Here is a 19,341-nt window from a genome sequence, read left to right as displayed (position 1 = left end):
TCAGTACCGTCTTCCTGATGTGAGCCAGCCTGAAACACAGCTTGCCTGATCACACGGAGGGAACAAGAGGCCCCTTGTGCAGAGAGACACAGCATGGAAAGCAGTACCAGCAAGAGTCAGGCTCCCAGACTGTGATGTCTGTGCCTGGCACAGGTGGGTGGAACTCAGTGAAGTTTCAGAGCCCTTTTTCTGTTGCAGGGCACAACCAAAAAGGTGCTGACTCATACAGTCTTGTGCTTCCCAGAATGCTTTTTTAGCATAACTAGTTTGCACTGCATAGCTTATCCTCCTCTGAGTGGTGAACTTAATATAGGAATATTGAAATGGTCTTCTGGGCAAGACCCAACCATCCACAGTTGTGGGAGCAGCCTGTAGCAGTGCTCTGGGGAAGGAGTGTAAGCAACAAGACATTGCTTGTCCCCTAGTATGTTTCTTTGCACAGCTTCAGGGAAGGAATGGCTTAAGCCTTCTGCTGTAGTCTGTATCTCGACCACTTACTTCAGTTTATTCCTGGAACTCCCTTTTGGAAACACTCATCTTTCTGATCTCTGCAATTTGCTGATCAATGCAGTCCACACCTCAGTGAGCTTCCTCTTATTTAACTCTTGCATGCTTTCCATGTGAATGCTTTGTGCAGGGAGCCCTGAGCCATCTGGGGCTGTACACTAATATTAAAGGGTTCCAGTATGTAGGATTGATAAGAGTGACTTGACTCACAAGTATCTGGTGACAAAACATTCATTTTGTGTTTTGTTTTTTTTTCTCATGTTGTGGCAATACTGATAAATGTAAGATGTGCTTGGAAGCACACTGATGAAGATTTAAAGTCAAGGTTGTATCTGTAAACCACTTTGCTTCAGAGAACTTCAGACTTCTGCAGTTGTTTAATCGTAGCTATTTATCACCTTACATCTTGGGATCTGTTTGAAGAGGTAGCAAGGCAGAAAGCAGGTGGCTGCACTTGCACCTGGTAGAGAGGATGTTTTGTTGTTTAGCCTTGCTGTCTACCGTTCTTGCCTTCCTCCTTCGATACATGCACAGTGTGCAGTAGAGAACTGGAATGGCTCATATGTTTGGCTAGATGTGGACAGATTGCTTCTTTAATTAACAACAATTACAAAAATTCGTTTTATATTTCATAGCTTTGCTTTAATTCTCTACAGTTCCATGATGAAATACATAAACAGTGCAATCTCAGTAGACAGGTATTTCCTGTGAAGCATACTCCAGTTCCCTAAGGTGCGACAGCTGTCTGAGCTGTATGCTGATAGAGGTGAAGAGTTTCCTCCTGCACATCTTTGTTGGCCATGACAGCCCGTGGGCCAGACTAGGCTCTAGGAGCAGAGCTGCATTTTCTTTCTTGGGCAAGTAGTGACTCTGAGAAGTGTTTTAGCCCTTGAAGCCGAGCCACACACCTGAGCTGCTGTAGTGGTGTTGACATTATGTGTTAGCATGTGTAATAAAAGTAAGTGGTATCTGATTGCTTTTTCCTGAGTGTAACAATATCCTTTGGACAGCATAACACTACCTCTGATGGGGCAACAGCGATGCTCTAGGCTGACCCTGAAGTCTTTGTTCAGTTTTGAAAGAATGAGGATTTGGAATTATTCTTGTTCAGTTTACTTACTTGTTTGTTACTGGTGTTATGCTGTGTCACTTTTCATTCTTTGGGAATTAAATCACTGGTCTTTCTCTAGAGTGGCTAATAACAGAACATCTCATCTGAGTTGTGTAGGAATGCTTTTCTACACTAGTAGGCAGTGCAGTCCAGGAGAAGCAGAGCTGTATAGAGCAGTACAGTTGTCAGTAAGGACTTAATGTTCACACTATGCAAGCGTTAGGAGGATTTATTAGTCCTGTTTCATGGTCTGCAAACCTGTGAGTCAGCTGCAACAGATCATTTAGGTTTGCTTAATCCAGATGCAATCTAGTTTGCCCACTGCGTCTACTCAGGTATGTGGACCATAGCTCAGTAGGTAAGGGACAGTCAGGAGTTGCATACTCCTGATTTAATCATCTCAAATTCTAATTCAGTCACACAAAACATGGAATTAGGATAAGGCAAAAATGAGTAGTTACTTGTTGCTGCATGCAGCGACCAAGAATCATTTAGTTCAGTCTACAGTTCCGAAGAAAAACAAGTGTTACAAGCACAGTGCAACAGCTGAGTGTCCTAAGCACCTCCCGAGCTCTGCTTCAGTACTTGCTGGTGCATACACTGCACAGAAAGTTGCAGTCAGTCTCCAAGTCGCTGGCTATAGGTGAGCATAGAGCTTATTTTTCAGAGTACTGGCTGGCCAGATTTGTACCTGAATATCCCTTCATCATCAGATGGTTCTGTGAGCCTGATGTAACTTGCAGGAGAGGTACAGGGAGAAAGTGTAATCCAAACTTTCATATGGTACCATTTTACTGTGGAATTAGAGGTGGTGGGTAAACTGAAGCTTAACAGCTGTCACAGGTACCATCACCACATGGCCCTCATATGTATATGGCTTTGACCAAAGGTCAGATTTGTCTCCCTCCACTGAATGTAAAACAAAAATGGTATCTGCTAGCTAGAGGTTCTTAATGAAGGATACAATACGATCACAGGATGCTGTGATAATATTGTGAACAATCTTCAGGTGATTTCATTGCCTTTGTACATTTGTGCAAGGAAGCTAGTTACTCCTGATTTTCCTTTTGATAGAGTGAGCACATTACAGACACTGTACTGTAGCAAACAGTTTTACATCAGTATCAGAATGGCCCTTCTTTCCCATCAGTTTATCAGATATTGCATCAAAACAGCCAGCACTGAAGGCGTTAAAATAAAACTTGAGTACAAAAAATTGACTACAAAATTGTAGCATAAAATTTATGACCCCATCTCAGCCTTCAGTGCAACAAGTGTAGTGCTTTGCAAATATATTTTTAAAAGTTTAACTTTTTTCCAAACAGTATGTTTTTGTGGTTTTTTTTTAGATGGTGACATCTTGCTAGGGATCACAAAACTTGTAGATACCTAAAGGCTTTGCTAAATACGTCAAGCTTCTGTTGTACTTCATATACAAAATCAGACTACTTCACAAGGACACAGAGCTGAAAAACACCAAGTTGACTGTCAGAAGGCTTTAGTCTCTCCCCTGTTGACCTGGAGCTGAAGTAGCCAGTCCTGAACTGGGTGGTCTATCTGGAAGCCCTGAGGTTTTTTTATTAGAAGCAATCCTCTGCAACAGTGTTCACAATGCTACAGCCTTGTGTTTAGCCTTAGCTAGCCCAGAGGAGAGTGAGAGAGAGCCAGAATTCCACACTCTTAGAGAGCTGTTAAAGATTTGAACTTGATCTTTGTTTTCACGCTATGATCCCCCAGCTCTGGAAGAAACTGCACATTTCTACTCTAGGATAAATTTCATGTGCTGGAACTGTTCCCAGGGTTGGCATAGCTTCAAAGGATTTCGTTTTGGCTGTAGTACCCACATGCTGTTGCAAAAATCCCTGGGGAAAAGAGTTGGAAACAGGCAAAAGAACAACAAAGCTATACAGCGTCCTCCAGGAGGCTATATCCCAGTGGGGATGATTCTCCAAAAGCCAGACACAGGGGGAGATCCCTATCTTCCTTCCTCAGCTCCCGCTGGTCACCAGAAAGCATCCTAGTCCTTGGCTTCTCTCTACAGGAACAATGATTTTTACAGCATGATGTTCTCTTTCTTTTCCTGGTAAGAGTTTTCCCTGTGGATGCTGATTTAGGGCCCCAGTAGCTTTTCCTCACTGGTATTTTCTTGCTTACTTGAGGTCTCAGCAGAACTGTGCTGGCCTACAGGCTATTCAGTTTTCATTAAAGATTCTTCTGTAATAGTATCAACTCACTGGCCAGCAGCCTGCAATACTGGAAAGCTCTCATGAGAGAAGAGTGAGGGAATGGACCTTCATCTACCAGAGCCCTTCAGCCATTCACAACAACAGCTTATTAACATTATCTCAACTCCAAGCTGTACGGAGTGCAGTAGATGAATGCTGATTCCCTTTACCCTTCATTGATATTATCCTTCAGTACTCTTTCAGACTTAGTCATAAACATTAATTTCAGCCCAGTGGCTTACTTATTACTGGGACGCAGGGTATAGCACTTACCTCAATAACATAGAACACAGGACCAAGAAGAGCTGTTGACACAGAACTGATGTATCCACCCACAACAGTGTTACATTTCTATCTGCTCTGCAGGCACAAGGTTCAGGGGTTCTGCCTGCATAAGAGAAAATACCCAAACAACCTAAGCATGCTGTGCAATTACGTTAGACTTCCATCTCAGAAAGTTTGAGTCTGCTTTGCTTGAGCTGGATTGCTACTCAAGAACAGCACTCGAGAGCAGCACTGGGTTTACCTGCATCTCCTGCAGCACTGAGGAAGGTTGTTAGCTGGAAAAAGAAGTTCAGTTCTGACTGATACTAGCCCTAGTTCACAGGCTTGATCCTGCAAGCCTTTCTCATGTAAATGGACCTTCTCGCATTCACCCAGCAGCTCTCACTAGCTTGGGCCAATAGTTTTAATAGGTAACTTCATCCAGGCTGAGGGGAAAGGGAGAAGAAAAAGATATCACAAAACTAATTCATTTTCCACCAATAAAATAAATAAAAGCAGTAATACAAATGAGAAAGTAAGTGAGCCTTGCAATTAAAGTCAGTGAATACTACTAAATTAAAGGAAAAGCTAGCATGTGTGGGAATAAATTGTCACATTTTGTGGGCATCAGCAGCAGTTACTATGGACACAGCTTCTGAGAGAGGCAGACAGTAAGAGAAAGCTGGAACAAAGAAGAAATGGTAGAGCTAAAAAAAGGGTTAACTGGGGTTTGGAGAGATCACTGTTTAAAAACCTTGTTCATACAGAGTCAGTAATCCTTGGCATTCCGGAATTCTGGCATGCTCCAAACCCTCCTGGTGGGCTGGGTGCCCCGCTCTACATCCTCAGAGATGGTCTTGATGTCACTGATGAACGGGGAAATCTTGGACCGGGACTTAAACGTTGTTAAGGAGAGGCTGGTTTTGTTCTTTGTGTTCCATTGCTTGGCGAGCTTCTTGGCGTCTTCCTCCTCTTTGATCTTCTCAACAGCTTCCTGCAGAACAGAGCGGAAGAGTCGAGATACTTCCTGCACTTCTGGTTCGTATTCAGCAATGAGTTGCCGGAATCTGAAAGCAGAGTCAAGGCACAGCTTTGATTAAAAACATCAAATTAGGGATTGCTGCCAAGTCACAGTGCTAAGCTTGGAACTTGTGCTCTTACAAAATGGGACTCCCTGCATTGAAGGGAACAATAACACAGAGGAGCCATAAAGATACGCTTGAAGTCTCTAAAATGATGAGAAAGCCAGAGAATATAAGGAAGCAATGAATCACTATTTCTCATAAGCACAAGAAATAATAGGGAGCACCAAACAAAGCGAGAGGGTGGCATCTTGGAAACAGAAGGAAATGCTCTTTTCACACAGCACCTATTAAATCAGAACTCTGCTATCAGTAGCTTAAGAAACAACGTGCTCAGACAAGTTTGTGGAAAATATCCTCATCACTGCTGATTAACTGTGATTGTCCGCATACAAACACCTGCTCAAGTCATCTCTGAACTGCTGCTTATCAGCAGCTGAGGATACATTACAGAAAGTCCCACTAGATTTCTCATTTTTCAAATCCTCTTTTTCCCACAACACTGCCTAGTGGCCACTGGACAAACTCTTACCCAGTAAAACTCTTCGTTATATGTTCAATCATTTCTTAACATTTAAGTTCCAATGGATTTCTGTAAGATAACAGTGCCTTAGCTGATAACGTCTCGATTGGAAGCACAACACTGTACCTAATTAAGCAACTCTGAACTGCTCCAGTGTCTTCTCAGCAAAGAGCACAGAATGATTTCTTGACATTTACTAAGCGAGCTTAATATGAGGAAAGTGAAAAATGATCACTGATGATCACACACAAAAATTATGCAGGTGGGGAAGGTGAGATGCAGAGCGTGGTAGTTTTTGTGAAGTCACTGAGTCAGTCCCTGGCTGGAGCAATAAGAGAATGTACTGTTTTGGATACCTTGTTGGGCGACTGGTCCCCATTCCAGACACTCCCGTGGCTCACAGACTGGTTGCATAGATATTCTAGTTCTTCTGTAAGAGCACATGTTTATGAGAGATGGTAACATGGCTACTCTTCTGATAATATTCAGTTCTTAACATAAAGATTTTATCTGCAAATAGAGCTAAACTATTATTACTTTACTAAAATCCACGTGGTTATACTTAATGCGAGTTAAAATATGTAGTATCTGCAAGCATTTTGATATTTTCCTATAACAGAACTGAGAGATGATAGAAAACAGTGGGAATGTATTTAAATAAACCTAGTAAGACCGCAGTTGACAGAGTAAAATCCTGCCTCTAGGGTTTTTATCATCCCTAAGATCATAACAGAGAGTTAAACATACTGCAGAACTGCAGTGTATGATGGTACCCAATGGTACTCAAGATATTAAGGGCGGAAGGAAAGCCAAAGATGTAACTGGAAGATTATTTGTGTGTTTACGCTTTTGATTTTTACAGTGGAGGCCTAGTAGTGGACACCTATCCTGACATCACGCTATAACACAGCTATTTCAGTGCTTGTTCTCTCATAGCAAGTATTGACGGCGACGTTTACAACTGAAGAGACACCAGCATTGCACAGTGCTTAGGAAATTCAGTATCATCAGAACTACCAGTCACTTTCAGGATACCAAATACCAAATGACCAGATACCAAAGCCACAGAGATATTTCTTCACTATTGCGTTTGCTTAGGATGTATTTCAAATCTCCCTCACCCTAATCATCATTATCTTATCCCTAAGGTCACTAACAGTGAGAACAGAGATTTGCTATATATTGCAAACAGAATCATAGAATGGTTTGGGTCGGGAGGGACCTTTAAGACCATCTAGTTCCAGCCCCTCTGCTATGGGCAGGGACATATCCCTCTAGACCAGGTTGCTCACAGCCCCATCCAGCCTGGCCTTGATTGCTTCCAGGGAGGGGGTATTCACAGCCTCTCTGGGCAACCTGTGCCAGTGTCTCACCACCCTCACAGTGAAGAATTTCTTTCTGCTATCTAGTCTAAGTCTTCCCTCTTCCAGCTTAAAGCCGTTTGCCCTCACATTGTCATTACACGTCTTCTGGCCTTCTGAGAAGGAACTTTAGTTGCATTATCAAAGATCCACAAATACAGTTCTCACAATAAATACACTCCTCCCTTTATCCTAGTCAGAAGTTTAGACAGATGAGTCCATTGAAACCTCAGTCTTCAGGACATTATTATTATACTGTAGAAAGCATCTTCCAAGGTCTTTTATTGCAAAGGTGAACTGAATGAGTCATTCTGTTTTATCTTTATGTGTATTTTAAAGAGCGATGCTGTCATAGTGTATCCATCCACCAGTACATCCTCTTTTCTTTGTATTGGCAGCTGTGCACCCAGAAGACCTTAGCACTGCCTCAGGTTTTTGAGGTTGTTTAAAAACCAAACAGAAAACTATTCCAAAGACTGTCTGCCAGTCACTCAAAGAAAAGCCACTGTCATTCAGATGGAGAGAGGAAGGAGAGCTTTTTTCTCCCTCCACAGTAAGACAAACCCTGTCCCTTTATTACCGCCCACCTAACTCCAGGACCAGCACGTTTGTGTAAGGGAGAGTTGATGTATAAAGTTCAAAACTCATGTGTGCTACAAGCATTTTCCAGCAGAAAGGACAAGAAGTTTATCAGGCTAAGATCTAGCTAAATGAGTCCATGTATTGGAAGGTAGGTGATGTTCACTGCAGCCACTCACGCAGCTGAAGCCATCCTCCCTAGATAGCAGTGAAAATCAGTTGCAGTGCTGGTTGATCAGCAGTCTGTTCTATGCACAAAACACGCAGCATATAAAGCCAGTTAAGCCACTGGAATCAAGGAATTTGGGCTTATATCCTGCATGCCATTACTGTGATCTAAACTCCACACAAAGCTGTTTAGTAGAACCAAGCACACAAAGCTGCACAAGCCTGACCTATCTTCTAGCATGGATCAACACCTTCACAGTTTAGCATGAAATAGTTTCAAACCCAGCAACCGTGCAGTGATATCTAGAATGCCGTCAACAGTGTTTCCTTACTCATCTGAAAAGTATACCTATCTATCTTGTTTGTGAAATGAGTTAAGGTGATAATACTAGCAGCTAACCTGTAATATATTACAGGTGTTTACTGTAAACACCTTAAGACGTGACTACCAACAGAAGTCACCTTAAGCCACCACAGGAGCCTAAGGAGCATGTTACATGCACAGAGAGATGAACGTGCTCAGTAGACCAGGCTGTGCTTTCATCACAGTCCAAACAAATTTAGGTTGTGACCCTTCGGTTTCCTCATATGACCACTAGATTTTTAAGACTGGCTGTGCTTGGCCACCTGCCTACCTTATTCTGTAGGTCTGTTAAATAGGTTTCCTAAATAAAGCTTGAACTTTAAAGACCTGTTAAATCCAGTAGAAGTTGGTGTACTTAAGCAGTATGCTTATAATGAAGTGTGTTCCTGCCTGTCCAGACCGGGAGTTCTCAGTCGATTCAGTCATTCACAGAAAATGCAGGGTACTTAGTGCTAATAATCAGCTTCTGACTCCTGAATCTTTATGTTGGGCAAGATTTCTGGTGATGCCATGAAGCTGTGAACGGCTTTGATAGAGAAGGTTGCTTGACTCACAAAGGTCTATGCCATTCATGCTAACTGCTACTCTGGAGTCCTATCAATCTCGAACTTGAGAAGGTCATTGCAAACAAACACATTTTTCACTGTAGTCATTTGTCTTACATTCAAGCTTACTCTGAAGTCCAGCTTCTTCTATAGATAATCCTTAGAAATTTACAGTCCTAAGCCTGTGCTATTAACAATCTCAGATCACCAAAATGAGGCTTTGCCTTTCTATACTACACTTTTTTGTTTGATTGATTGATTCTCTCCGGACCGAATCTGACAGTTTCACTTTTCCCAAAGCCAAAGGCAATGAAACTGACCGTAACCAGCTCTGATTAGAACTACAGCTCTGAGTAGAGATGGCGTAAACCTACCACTCTGAATTAGCAAGCTATTAGTCTGCTCGTTTTGTTCAATCATGTCAGCTGGGTACAAAGGGCCTTACCAAAAAATCACTGTCACTTCCTTTCAGATGGCTTTGTGGTTTAAGATGTGTAAGCCATCTCCAACCCAGTAACCTACAGTTAAAGTCACACATGAACACATGAAAGCTTTATTTGTATGAGGTAAATCAGAGTCTCCAGCTGTGGAAGAAGTATTTGAAGTGTATTTGAATCTTAAGAAAAATTCAAGAGGCTGAAATAAAAGTTTCTACAGACTCAAATTAGCTTTTACAGAACAGACAAACTGAATCTGAGAAAAAACCTCCATCTTAAGAAGAGCTCCTTTCTAATTTCCTCCACATCCAAAGAGATAAGAGCTTTGCCTCTGCAGCCACACAAAAAGACAATTTGGACAATCAGTGAGGCCTTTGAAGAACAAAGGGACATCTCTGACAACTCATCAAAAAGCGTTTGTTGTGGCTTAGCCCAGATCTCACAAAGGAGAGCCCGCATGACACAAACTAAACAAACACCCTCGGTGCAGGACTGGAACTACCTGTGTTATTTAGGTGTCTGCATGCTTGCTTTGAAGCTCCATCAAAAAGAACTTCAGTTCTTCAAATGTGTAAAATGAAGGGATCAGGAAACTGAACCAAGGGCTTCCTCAAGGCACATGTGCAGCGGCTGAATTTCCAGATCCAAGTGTGTAGATTTTCTACAAGTCGCTACATATGAAGTTACAAAGTATTTCAGGGAGAAACATCAGAAGTGCAGTGATTAAAATACATACTTGAAAGTTTGAAGATTCCAGTCAAAATCCTTGCTATGATGGCTAACCCAGATATTTTGGGGGGAAGTTATTTGATTTCAAATCTATCTCACCTTCTGAGAGGAGAATTAGTCCAGTTATAGCTGTCTTCTAGTTAGGCTCCATACTCCTTTCTCTTGCACATGGCTTTGCTACCCATACAAACTCCACAGCATGGAACAAACAAAACACAGCACTTCTTGAATTATACCATAATGCAGGTTGTTACAGTTTATCACAGTAACTTAAAAGAGGCCTTTTAAGAGGATGACTTTGTGATTTTTTTTGATTACACACGCACACAATTTAACAACTCTGTTAAACATGTTTACTTCCAGTTAAAGGCATGCTGAATACTGAATGAGATTGAACAGCCTCTACAAGTTACACTGAAATCAAGGGGAAAACAATGCACACACAAAGTGTCTTGCGTCATCTGTCTCAGTTAAAAATAAAAATAAATACTAAGCAAATGGTGTATGTCACAGCTTAACACCCTCCTGAAGTTATGAACCTTGAGGCCTCCCAGCTCCAGTGGCGCTCATGGAAATACCTGTTTGCCATAACCTTGCTCAGTGGCCCTGGGGATGTTGAAAATTACTCAGAATCCCAAGGAGCTTGCAGTGATTTGTTTACAGCGTAGCTTAAAGTTATACAAACACAAGGCAAGTCTGCTGCCAGCAAACTTTCACTACTACTGAGCGACCTCAAGTCTCTGATTCTGCCACCACAGCAATCTTTGCAATAGCCAAAGCCCTAGGATCACTTGGAAGGCTCACCAGCAAGTGCAAGAGGCTACATCACAGAAGGCAGAAGCATCACCTAGCAAATGCCTGCTCTACCTGCAAGTATATGGGGGGAATAGTCACACACTCCTGCCTTTTTCTGGTAACAAAATGACTCAGATTAAAAATACAATAGCACCTTTTGGCTAGTCTGGACACCATTGAAACAAGTGCCTTGGTAAAGCTTCTGCACAGCTTAAATCAAGGAAGGAAGTGTCAAATTAGAGTGGGTAAATACTAAATCATGTTGTTCAGAGGCTGAGGAATCTCCACCCTTGGAGATATTCAACAATGGACAGGATAAGGCCTGAGCAACCTGACCTGGCTTTGAAGTTGGCCCTACTTCAAATAGGGGCACACATATCCAGTAATCCTTTTAAAGGTTGCTTATTTAAAGATTCTAAAGACCAAAGCAAAAGCCATCACAATACTGAAACTGCAGCAAAATCAGGCAAGATAAAGTTTATCTGGCTGGTAAGGAACATACAGTGCTCAAGCCACTCAAAGGGAAATGGCTGTCTAGAGAAAATGATACCACATTAAACTGACTTAAAACATTCAGTCTTTCTTCTCCCACAGAGACACTGCCACAACACAACCCTCATTATAGGATGCCTAAGTCTTGCTTCTGTTGGTCCTAACAACTCTTGCTCCCCCTTCACACACCATAAAGAAGAGAGAGGGAAAGGGAAGGTCTGGATCATCAGATCTTTTACTGTACCTGAGTATGACAGGCCCACAGTATGAGGGATGTATTCTGGTACACATATCCTCCAGCTGCAGCCTTTCTCCTGGGCTGATATCATAGCTCTGCTTTGGATAGCTGACCAGCCAGCCGTAGTCTACCCCGGTCTTGATCTTGCGATACTCATTCTCCCGCTCCCTCTGCTGCTTCTCTGCCTGCTTGATCTGCCAGCTCAGCTCCATCATTAGCGTCTCAACCACCATCTCTGTGGGGTTCCTCTGGGAAATCCGATTTGGGGGCTCATTCCACCTGAACCAGGATGCCAGTGACATAGTGCCCTGCGTCTTCACTGGGAGCAAACTGGGGGTAGGGAAGGAGAGAAAAAGAACAGTGCCATTATCAACACAGCTCAGACAGGAACTTTCACCCCCACACATCCCTCAAATCCATTGTTCACCTGCAAGTACTACTGGATTAACCACTTAGAGAAACTACTCATTGCTGAGTACCTTGAGAAACCTCACCTGTGGCAGCCAACTTGTGTAGAGAGTCTGTCAGTCACCACATAATTAAAATTACAGGCACAATTCCTATATCTGAAGTCAAATTATGGGATACCTTACTCCCACTGACAGGCAAGGGAAGCGTTCTTCTGTCCATAGAAGAACAGGGACTAGGCCTTGCCTGCCTGAACCCTCATGAGAGAGCAGGACACTACATACAAAAACTCAACACAAGGAGCTGGAAGGATATGGGCACTGTGGGAGCCATGTGCTAGCCAACAGTGGATCCTCAGAGGGAGCAGAGAAAAGGTAACTTGGGCAGATAGCAGAAGTGATGCAGCTCATCTGTACTTCCTCCTGGCAAAAGCAACAGTTGCATTCATGGCAAGGCCAGGCGGAGCTTTAGATGTTACTTAGTGAAAGAGCTGCTGTGCACAGTGGGAGAGGCTACACCATCGTCTATGAGCAGAAGTCCAACTACCAGTTATGCCAGAAGAGCACAACTTAGGCACACACCACCAGTGCCAAAGGAGCTGAGGTTGGGCTGAGAGCAAAGTGGCAGCATACCAAGGTTTAAACTGTCATTACTTCTATCTCAGAGATTTCTGCTGCTGGGAAGTTACACAACACTTAGAACACAAAACAAGCTGCACCAGTCAACTCTGTGAATGATGGAACTAACTCCCTTTTGTGCAGTCACTTTGCAAGGATAACGCATGGAACGAAGTTATTAACAAATGTATTTGTACTTAAACAAAATAGAGTTCAAAGCAGTCGCCAGAGACCTGAACAGGAGTAAAATAGCATCTGTTTCTTTTGCAGCATGTTTGCCTTGCTGTTCCCTTCAAGGAGAAGTGGCACAAATCATGCTTGCAGCTGGATTACCAAAAGGCTCCTCCTGGCTGCAACTCAATGAGGACAAAGTGTCAGGTGTTAACACAACAGCCTGATTCTGCAGGGCCTGAGAAAACTTTTTCTGATAAGAGAAAAAAGACATAAAAGAGAAAAATAAGCTTTTAAGTTGCCACATTGGGGCCTTCAGTCAGTGCAAATTGCCAGAAGCCTGTGATTACCTGTGTTCTCGTTACAGCTGAGATGCAAGTTTTCAGACTTCCTAGAAGAGCAATGCTCAACAGGATTCTGCCTTCATTGCCAAAAAGGCATCATCCTCTGCACTGCATGTGAAGGCTGCTTGAGCTGCTTCCACACCTTTATTGCTTGCTATGATGTAGCCTTGTTCTCTTTCAAGAATGTTCATAGGTCACGCCATTAAAGAGCAATGCTCTAAGAACCTGGACGGTCTGTACTGTGTCCTGAGTTTTTAGCGATCTCAGAGACTGATGCTCAGGCTTCATTAAAATCAGAACAGTCACCAAAATGCAACAAATGACAAGTTTCTCTAGTCCAGTATCTTTCCTCTCACTGGCAGCTGCAGGCTTCTTCAGAAAGAAGACGTATAAGGGCTGAAAGCTTCCACAGGGCATAGATCTGGCTACCTAGATGTGTAAGGCTGCACATATTCCTCTGGGGCTGTATAAGCGCCTGTACTAATTTGCAATGCTTACACATGAGGGATCACTACAGTGGCTGCTTTTCACTCTGGAGTAGCAGCTGTGACTTTCTTCACGATACCACTCATAGTCAGCACTTGCTGGAAGTACTGTTCCTATCTCATTTCTGTGCTCTATAGGAGGAGCAAGAGGTTCCTTCCTTTGCTTTCAGCACCGGTGACTCCAGCTGGCAACCTGCTCCTGCTCTTATATCAGCACTGCTGCTGCTTACTTGCCCCAGACACATGAATGAACTCAGTGTGGAACTGGTGCGCTGACAGTTTCAGCTCCATGTCTCATCACCCTAACACGTCTGGATCTTCCTACATGGTCACCTCCACTCACCAGTACAAATTATAGGGGTGAGTAACCTTAAAGCCTTGTCATAGGTTTTATCACCCCTCCTGTGCCACAAAAGCATGCTCTCTGCTAGCAAAAGAGCAGCACAACAGATTCCAAGTTGTTATAATAGATTGTAAAATCTCAGGGTATTTTTCAGCTCATGTGATAACTGCCATTTATCATCAGCTTTAACAGGTATCGAACCACTTAATGTACCATTATTATTTCCACTTGCATGTGGACTTGATGAGGGACATCCTACGCTATTGGTTCTATGTTACCTGGCTTTCACACGGTGCTGGAGCATCCCTACGGCCTTTATCTTTTTGTTTCACCTCACAGGTCTCCCTCAAACAAAGTAGTTGTGCTTCAGATCTGTTTTGCCTTGCACGCTATTGCAGAGGGCAATCAGCTAGAAAAGTAGTTTGCACATTTTGCTTGAGCAAAGCCTGCTGAACCCAACCTTTGCAGTATCCCATAGCTTTCATACAGCACTGATCACAAACATTTGCTTTTGAAAAAGAACAGAGGTAGCACGAAAGCATGGACACTACTGGCTCTGAATGGGTCTTGCACTCATCTCACACACATTATCTGAAAAATCTGCTTCCACCTGAGATCAATATAAAGAAAGGAAAGTATCTCACCCACAGCTGAAATGGCCACTTCTCCAATGAAGGAAAATCTTATGCAAGTGCTTTGCGCACAGTGGCAGCTTGTGCTGGCTGTTCCTAAGGGAGCCTTGTTTGTCTGAGATTGTTTCCTTCCCCATCTCTCATCCATCACCTCCTCCTTTTGAGAGCTGGAAAATGGCCATCTCTATTTAGCGGGCTTGACAAGCCTCCACACTTTCCACTGCTGGTCTTTGCAGCCTGCAGCAGGCAGCATGGGCTCCATTAATTGTAGCTGCTGTTTTCAATTTAAAGTTCACATGCAGGCTAATCATTCCATGACTCAATATGGCTTTCCTATTAGAAAGACTTAAAGGACCATTGGCAGGATGTAGAAAACCAGAGGATGGCAAAAGTTTCAGCCTGTCCTTACTGGGGAAAAGGACAAAATTACACTTTGCAAGCATTCATGTTAAAATTATTACAAGAAAGCAAGGGGCACCGCTCCATCTAAACACAGACCTTCCTGTTGCACAGTCAGTCAGCTTTCTGCTTCCTTCTAAAAGGCTGTCCTGGAACCTGATTTGTAAATGGGAACCTGTCGTTTGTAACTCCAGAAGCAGATACATGTTTCAAAGCTTTCTGCCTCCCCACATCTCATTTTGGTTCTCCACATAGGCAGCAGTTCCTGCATTCCTCTCCTTCCCCCAGACTTTACAGTTCTCCCCATCTTCCACTTCTCTATCTTTTCCCATATTTCCCCATGCAACTTTCTCTTCTTGCTCCATTGAACATACCAAAGAATCAGGGGAAGTATCAGAGTCCTCATTCTTTCTTTGGTTTCTCTCCTCCCTATAACAGGATTTCAGACTCTCTTCACTCTTTTAGTGCAAAACAGATTATTTCCATAGCTTGATCTCTGGCTACGCTTCTGCCAGATGGAGGAAGTTCATAGAACCTGGCAGCTACCAGCCTCCTTCAGGCTCTTGCAGGTGAGATCACCACCTGCTAAGACCTGTTACACTGGGCAGCTTTCTGGTAAGCCATGAGTCAATCAGCAGGACCTGTTTGCCTTGTAGGGAATTTTATTTATTCAGAAGTGTATTTCATTTTCACTGAATCTTCTCTTGGTTGTCAGCTTCCAAAGCCCTCTCAGACAGCAAAGGAATAGACAGAGGGTGAGAAATTAATATTTATGAAAAAATGGAGCTTTGCTTTCTATACACATATGTTTACAGTTTGATAACTCCTTTGCAGCCTGTCAGTCCAGGAGTACTACCAAGAATACCCAGTGACTCCCAGTAATCATAGGGTATGACAGATGTGTCTGAGCAGAGGGAGGAAAGATGCAAGGGGCTGGATGAGCAGGAGCCTAATCCAGAGTTGAGTGACGTCAATGGAAACGCTGTCACTCAGCTGGCTATACATAGCCTAGGAAACCTGCTGTCACCCAGGCAAAGTATACCAACAGACCAGGCTTAGGAGCTGGGAAATACCTTCCCCCCGTCCTGTGGGTGGTGGCTCCTTGCTGCATAAGTCAGAGAGCAGAGACAGTATTTGCTCATGCACAATACCAGCTCAGCCTTGCTCCACGTGTTCCAGATCAGACAGTAACAAGCATAGAAAATGATGTCTAAAAGAAGAGCAACAAGCTTCATCTACAAACTGTGTTCATAATCAGACTTCTCAAGAGGAACGCAGCCACGGGGAGGTCAGGAGATGTGACCCTGTTGAGCATATTTACAATAACTGGTTTTCATTTGCTTCTTTGGTAAAGATTTAATGACATTATCCAGAAAAGTGAGAAGCTCAGTGTCCTCTGGACGACTGTCTCTCTTGTCTGCTGCACCCAGGCAGGATCTATGCTCATGGCTGCACAGCTACCAGTACCTGCGGGAAACACCATTAGCAGAGCAAGCACTACGGATGAACCCCACACTGTTTCTCCTGCGAAAATGACAGTTCAATTTTGCTCTAAACAAACAGTCTCAGCAAGTTCTAATTAAGAAACTGCTGCCAACACTTTCCTAGTTTTATTAACATAACCTACCATAGCATTGTATAAGAAACCCTACCCTCTATTCTCTATCACTTTTATGGAGGGTTACTTATCAGTATCCTCTACACAGAGACTCTTACTTTAGCAAGGCCCAAAGAACCCTATTTCCTATCTGGCTGAGTCTCTCTTATTGTTTAGAGCCATGGGAAGATATGTGTTTACAGCTACTTGTTGTGTGATTGTAATCTCAGTGGAAATTATAAATTATAACCTGAGATCGAGAACCCACATCTATCTGCCAAAGTTGCTATGAGGCAATTAATGCTGAAGAAGCAGTACATGGAGCTTTTCAATCAAGAAACTTATCAGCAATGCAAATATCGTGATCGTAATGCAACATCATTCCTGATTCTGACCTGCAGAACTCCTGGGGCCACCTGGGGGCTCGCATATAGATCACGTCAAGAGAAAGTGTGTTTTGCTTTATCAGCACAGCCGGCCTCATTTTGATGGACATGAGATATTTGTTGACAGTTTTCACAGTGGTTAAAATATTCCCAAAGACATGTCCCTGTTTCAGGTGGCAGGGCACTCTGAATGGCTGGATCAAGTCAAGACTTTAAGTTAAGGAGAATTTCTTATTAACCATTCATGACTGCAGGTGCTGAAGGACAAGAAGAGTGTCACAGCAGTGTGAGCTGACCAGGGCAGGGCTCTCTGGCACCCAGCAGGCACTTCTGCAATGCTCACTAGTAAAAGCACGCACAGAAAAGGTAGCTGATCTAACCTCATACAGCTTAATAATCTTCGGGAAAGCTGGACTAATGTAAAACAGATTTACCTCCCTGAAATAAAAGAGCTGTGTTGATTAACTTCAGATGAAAAGCCAGTCTGCAGATCTTAAAGAAAAAGCGAAGGAACAGCCCAATAGCCTAAAGCTCCACTAATGGCAGGGACTCTACAGCAGATAATCTTCCTGTTATCTGCAGAAGAAAAAGGGTGGGTGGAACTCAAATCTGCTTACAAAGCACAGTAGCATTTGACAGTTTGACTTCTTATCAGAGCAAATGAGTTCCATCTGCTCTAAACGAGGGCTATGTTCATGCCAAATCCCCACTTGTGCTTTAAACGATGTTTTCTAATACTAACCACAAAAACACTCTGTCATTTGCAACTTATCCTAAACTGTTACTTAAACCTACTGAAGTCAGGAAGTTAAAACACACACGGATTTTCTCTGTTTGCCCAACCTGTTATTAAAACTCCTGTGTTTTTTCTCAGCTACAGCTCCCTTGCTGTGATAGATCAAACACTCCTTCAGTTCCATACCTCACTTTGATCTCTGCAGACTACAAAGTCAGGTTTCCAGTGAGAGCAGAGGGGCATGAAGTACTTTTCATGAGACATGTAAGTAAGAGTTCAGAAAGTAATACAGGCACACAGCTTTCCGGTCATTAATATTACATCAACCACAAAATGCTGTAATAAAGCAGCAACAGGCATCAGATGCACCGTCCTGACACCAAAAGTTTTCAATATTACAGCTCTGAGATCCTTAGAACATCGTTCTCTATTCTACTGCTGCTGTAACTACACAGTGTTATTAAACAAGGGAGAATGGCTTTAAACTAAAGGAAGAGAGATTTAGATTAGATGACAGGGGGAAGTTTTGCACAGAGGTTCTGGCAAAGCTGCCCAAAGAGGCTGTGGATGCCCCATCCCTGAAGGTGTTCAAGGCCAGGTTGAATGGGGGCCATAGGAAGCTGAACTGGTGCTCATACTAGGAGCTGGCAACCCATCCTGCAGCAGGGGTTGTTATGCAATGATCCTTGAGGTCCTTTCCAACCCAAGCCAATCTGTGATTCTAAGCACACAGTTGTATCAATAACTGTGGAGTTCTCAAGTGTTATTCACTGCAGGCACATAGAACTATAGAATTACACAAAAGGAGAGCTTGAAGCTCAGACCCAAAAGCACACTGTACCTGTTGCCACATCCACTGAGCACTTTTAATTCATATATTGTGCCATAGATCAGACTAAATGCTGCGAAACAGGTGGGCAAGATGAGCATTCTCCATTCAGACAGAAGACAGATTCTGCTGTGAAAGGGAGAGTAACTCACGGCATCGTAAGGTCAGAGCACGATTTAAGAGACACTGTATATCTAAAGGACAGCCTTTAAGTCTCACTCTGCCTCAGTTTCACATTCAAGCTACTACACATTCAAACTCCCTGCTCAGAAAAATACACAAACCTGCGTTCAACTTCGGTCCTTGCGATAGAAATCACTCAACACACACACACAAGATCAGCACCCGAACGACGAGCACTACAGTGCCGAAACTTCAGCCTTCCTCCAGAAGTCACCAGCAGCACAGGCCTGTGCTCGCTGACGGGAAGAACACGGAGATACCCCTCAGCCCCACTCACCTGCGGACAGACGGACAGACCCACGGCGGATCCCACGGCACGAAGCGTGGCACGAAGCGTGGCCCTGGGCTCTGGCACGGCCAAGTGCACCGGGAGCGGATTAGCCACGTCACGAGGGGCCGGCGGCTGCTGTTTGAACGCCCCTCCGTCTCCTCACAACTTTATACCTTCCAAGAACCGAGGGAGAAAGCGAAGAAAGCCGGTGCGAGGCACAGCGTTGCCACTTTCCCCAACTCCCTGCAGGCTGCTCGCCTCTTACCGCGCCCGTCCGCCGTCCCCTGTCTCCTCGAGGCGGGCGGAGACGCGCCTCCGGCGGCCGCTGTTTCTATAGCGACTACGTTGAGCTCCGGCCGCGGGGCTGTGGGGAGTTTGTAAGGAGCCTTGTGTCTGCGTTAAACGTGTGTGATAAATAACACACCTCGGCATTCGTCGCTACAGCAGTCACGGGGCTGTGTGAGCTGTGGGGGGGCCTGGAGCCAGGCTGGGGGATGTGGGGAAATCAAAGCACAGAATC

General features: G+C 43.8%; 1 protein-coding gene across 4 annotated transcripts; it reads right to left on the bottom strand.

Moving 5' to 3' along the window:
• Positions 1-1,127: 1,127 nt before the first annotated feature.
• Positions 1,128-19,160, bottom strand: RD3 (retinal degeneration 3, GUCY2D regulator). Of its 4 annotated transcripts, none has more exons than XR_001553858.2 (4): positions 18,828-19,157; positions 11,427-11,750; positions 4,370-5,174; positions 1,128-4,231 (listed from the first exon to the last, which is right to left on the bottom strand). XR_001553858.2 is itself a non-coding variant. In XM_015857347.2 (4 exons), exons 2-3 carry the CDS (start codon positions 11,720-11,722, stop codon positions 4,877-4,879), a joined length of 594 nt encoding a protein of 197 aa, XP_015712833.1. In that variant the 5' UTR covers positions 11,723-11,750; positions 18,828-19,160; the 3' UTR covers positions 1,128-4,553; positions 4,873-4,876. The 4 variants fall into 4 exon arrangements, 3 of the variants coding, with proteins under 3 accessions (XP_015712833.1, XP_015712834.1, XP_015712832.1); XM_015857347.2 differs by having other exon boundaries at positions 1,128-4,553; positions 4,873-5,174; positions 18,828-19,160; XM_015857348.2 differs by having other exon boundaries at positions 4,873-5,174; positions 18,828-19,160.
• Positions 19,161-19,341: the final 181 nt, after the last annotated feature.

This window comes from Coturnix japonica, chromosome 3, assembly GCF_001577835.2.
Source record: "Coturnix japonica isolate 7356 chromosome 3, Coturnix japonica 2.1, whole genome shotgun sequence".
Lineage (NCBI taxonomy): Eukaryota > Metazoa > Chordata > Aves > Galliformes > Phasianidae > Coturnix > Coturnix japonica.
This window is presented reverse-complemented; position numbering and strand designations above follow the sequence as displayed.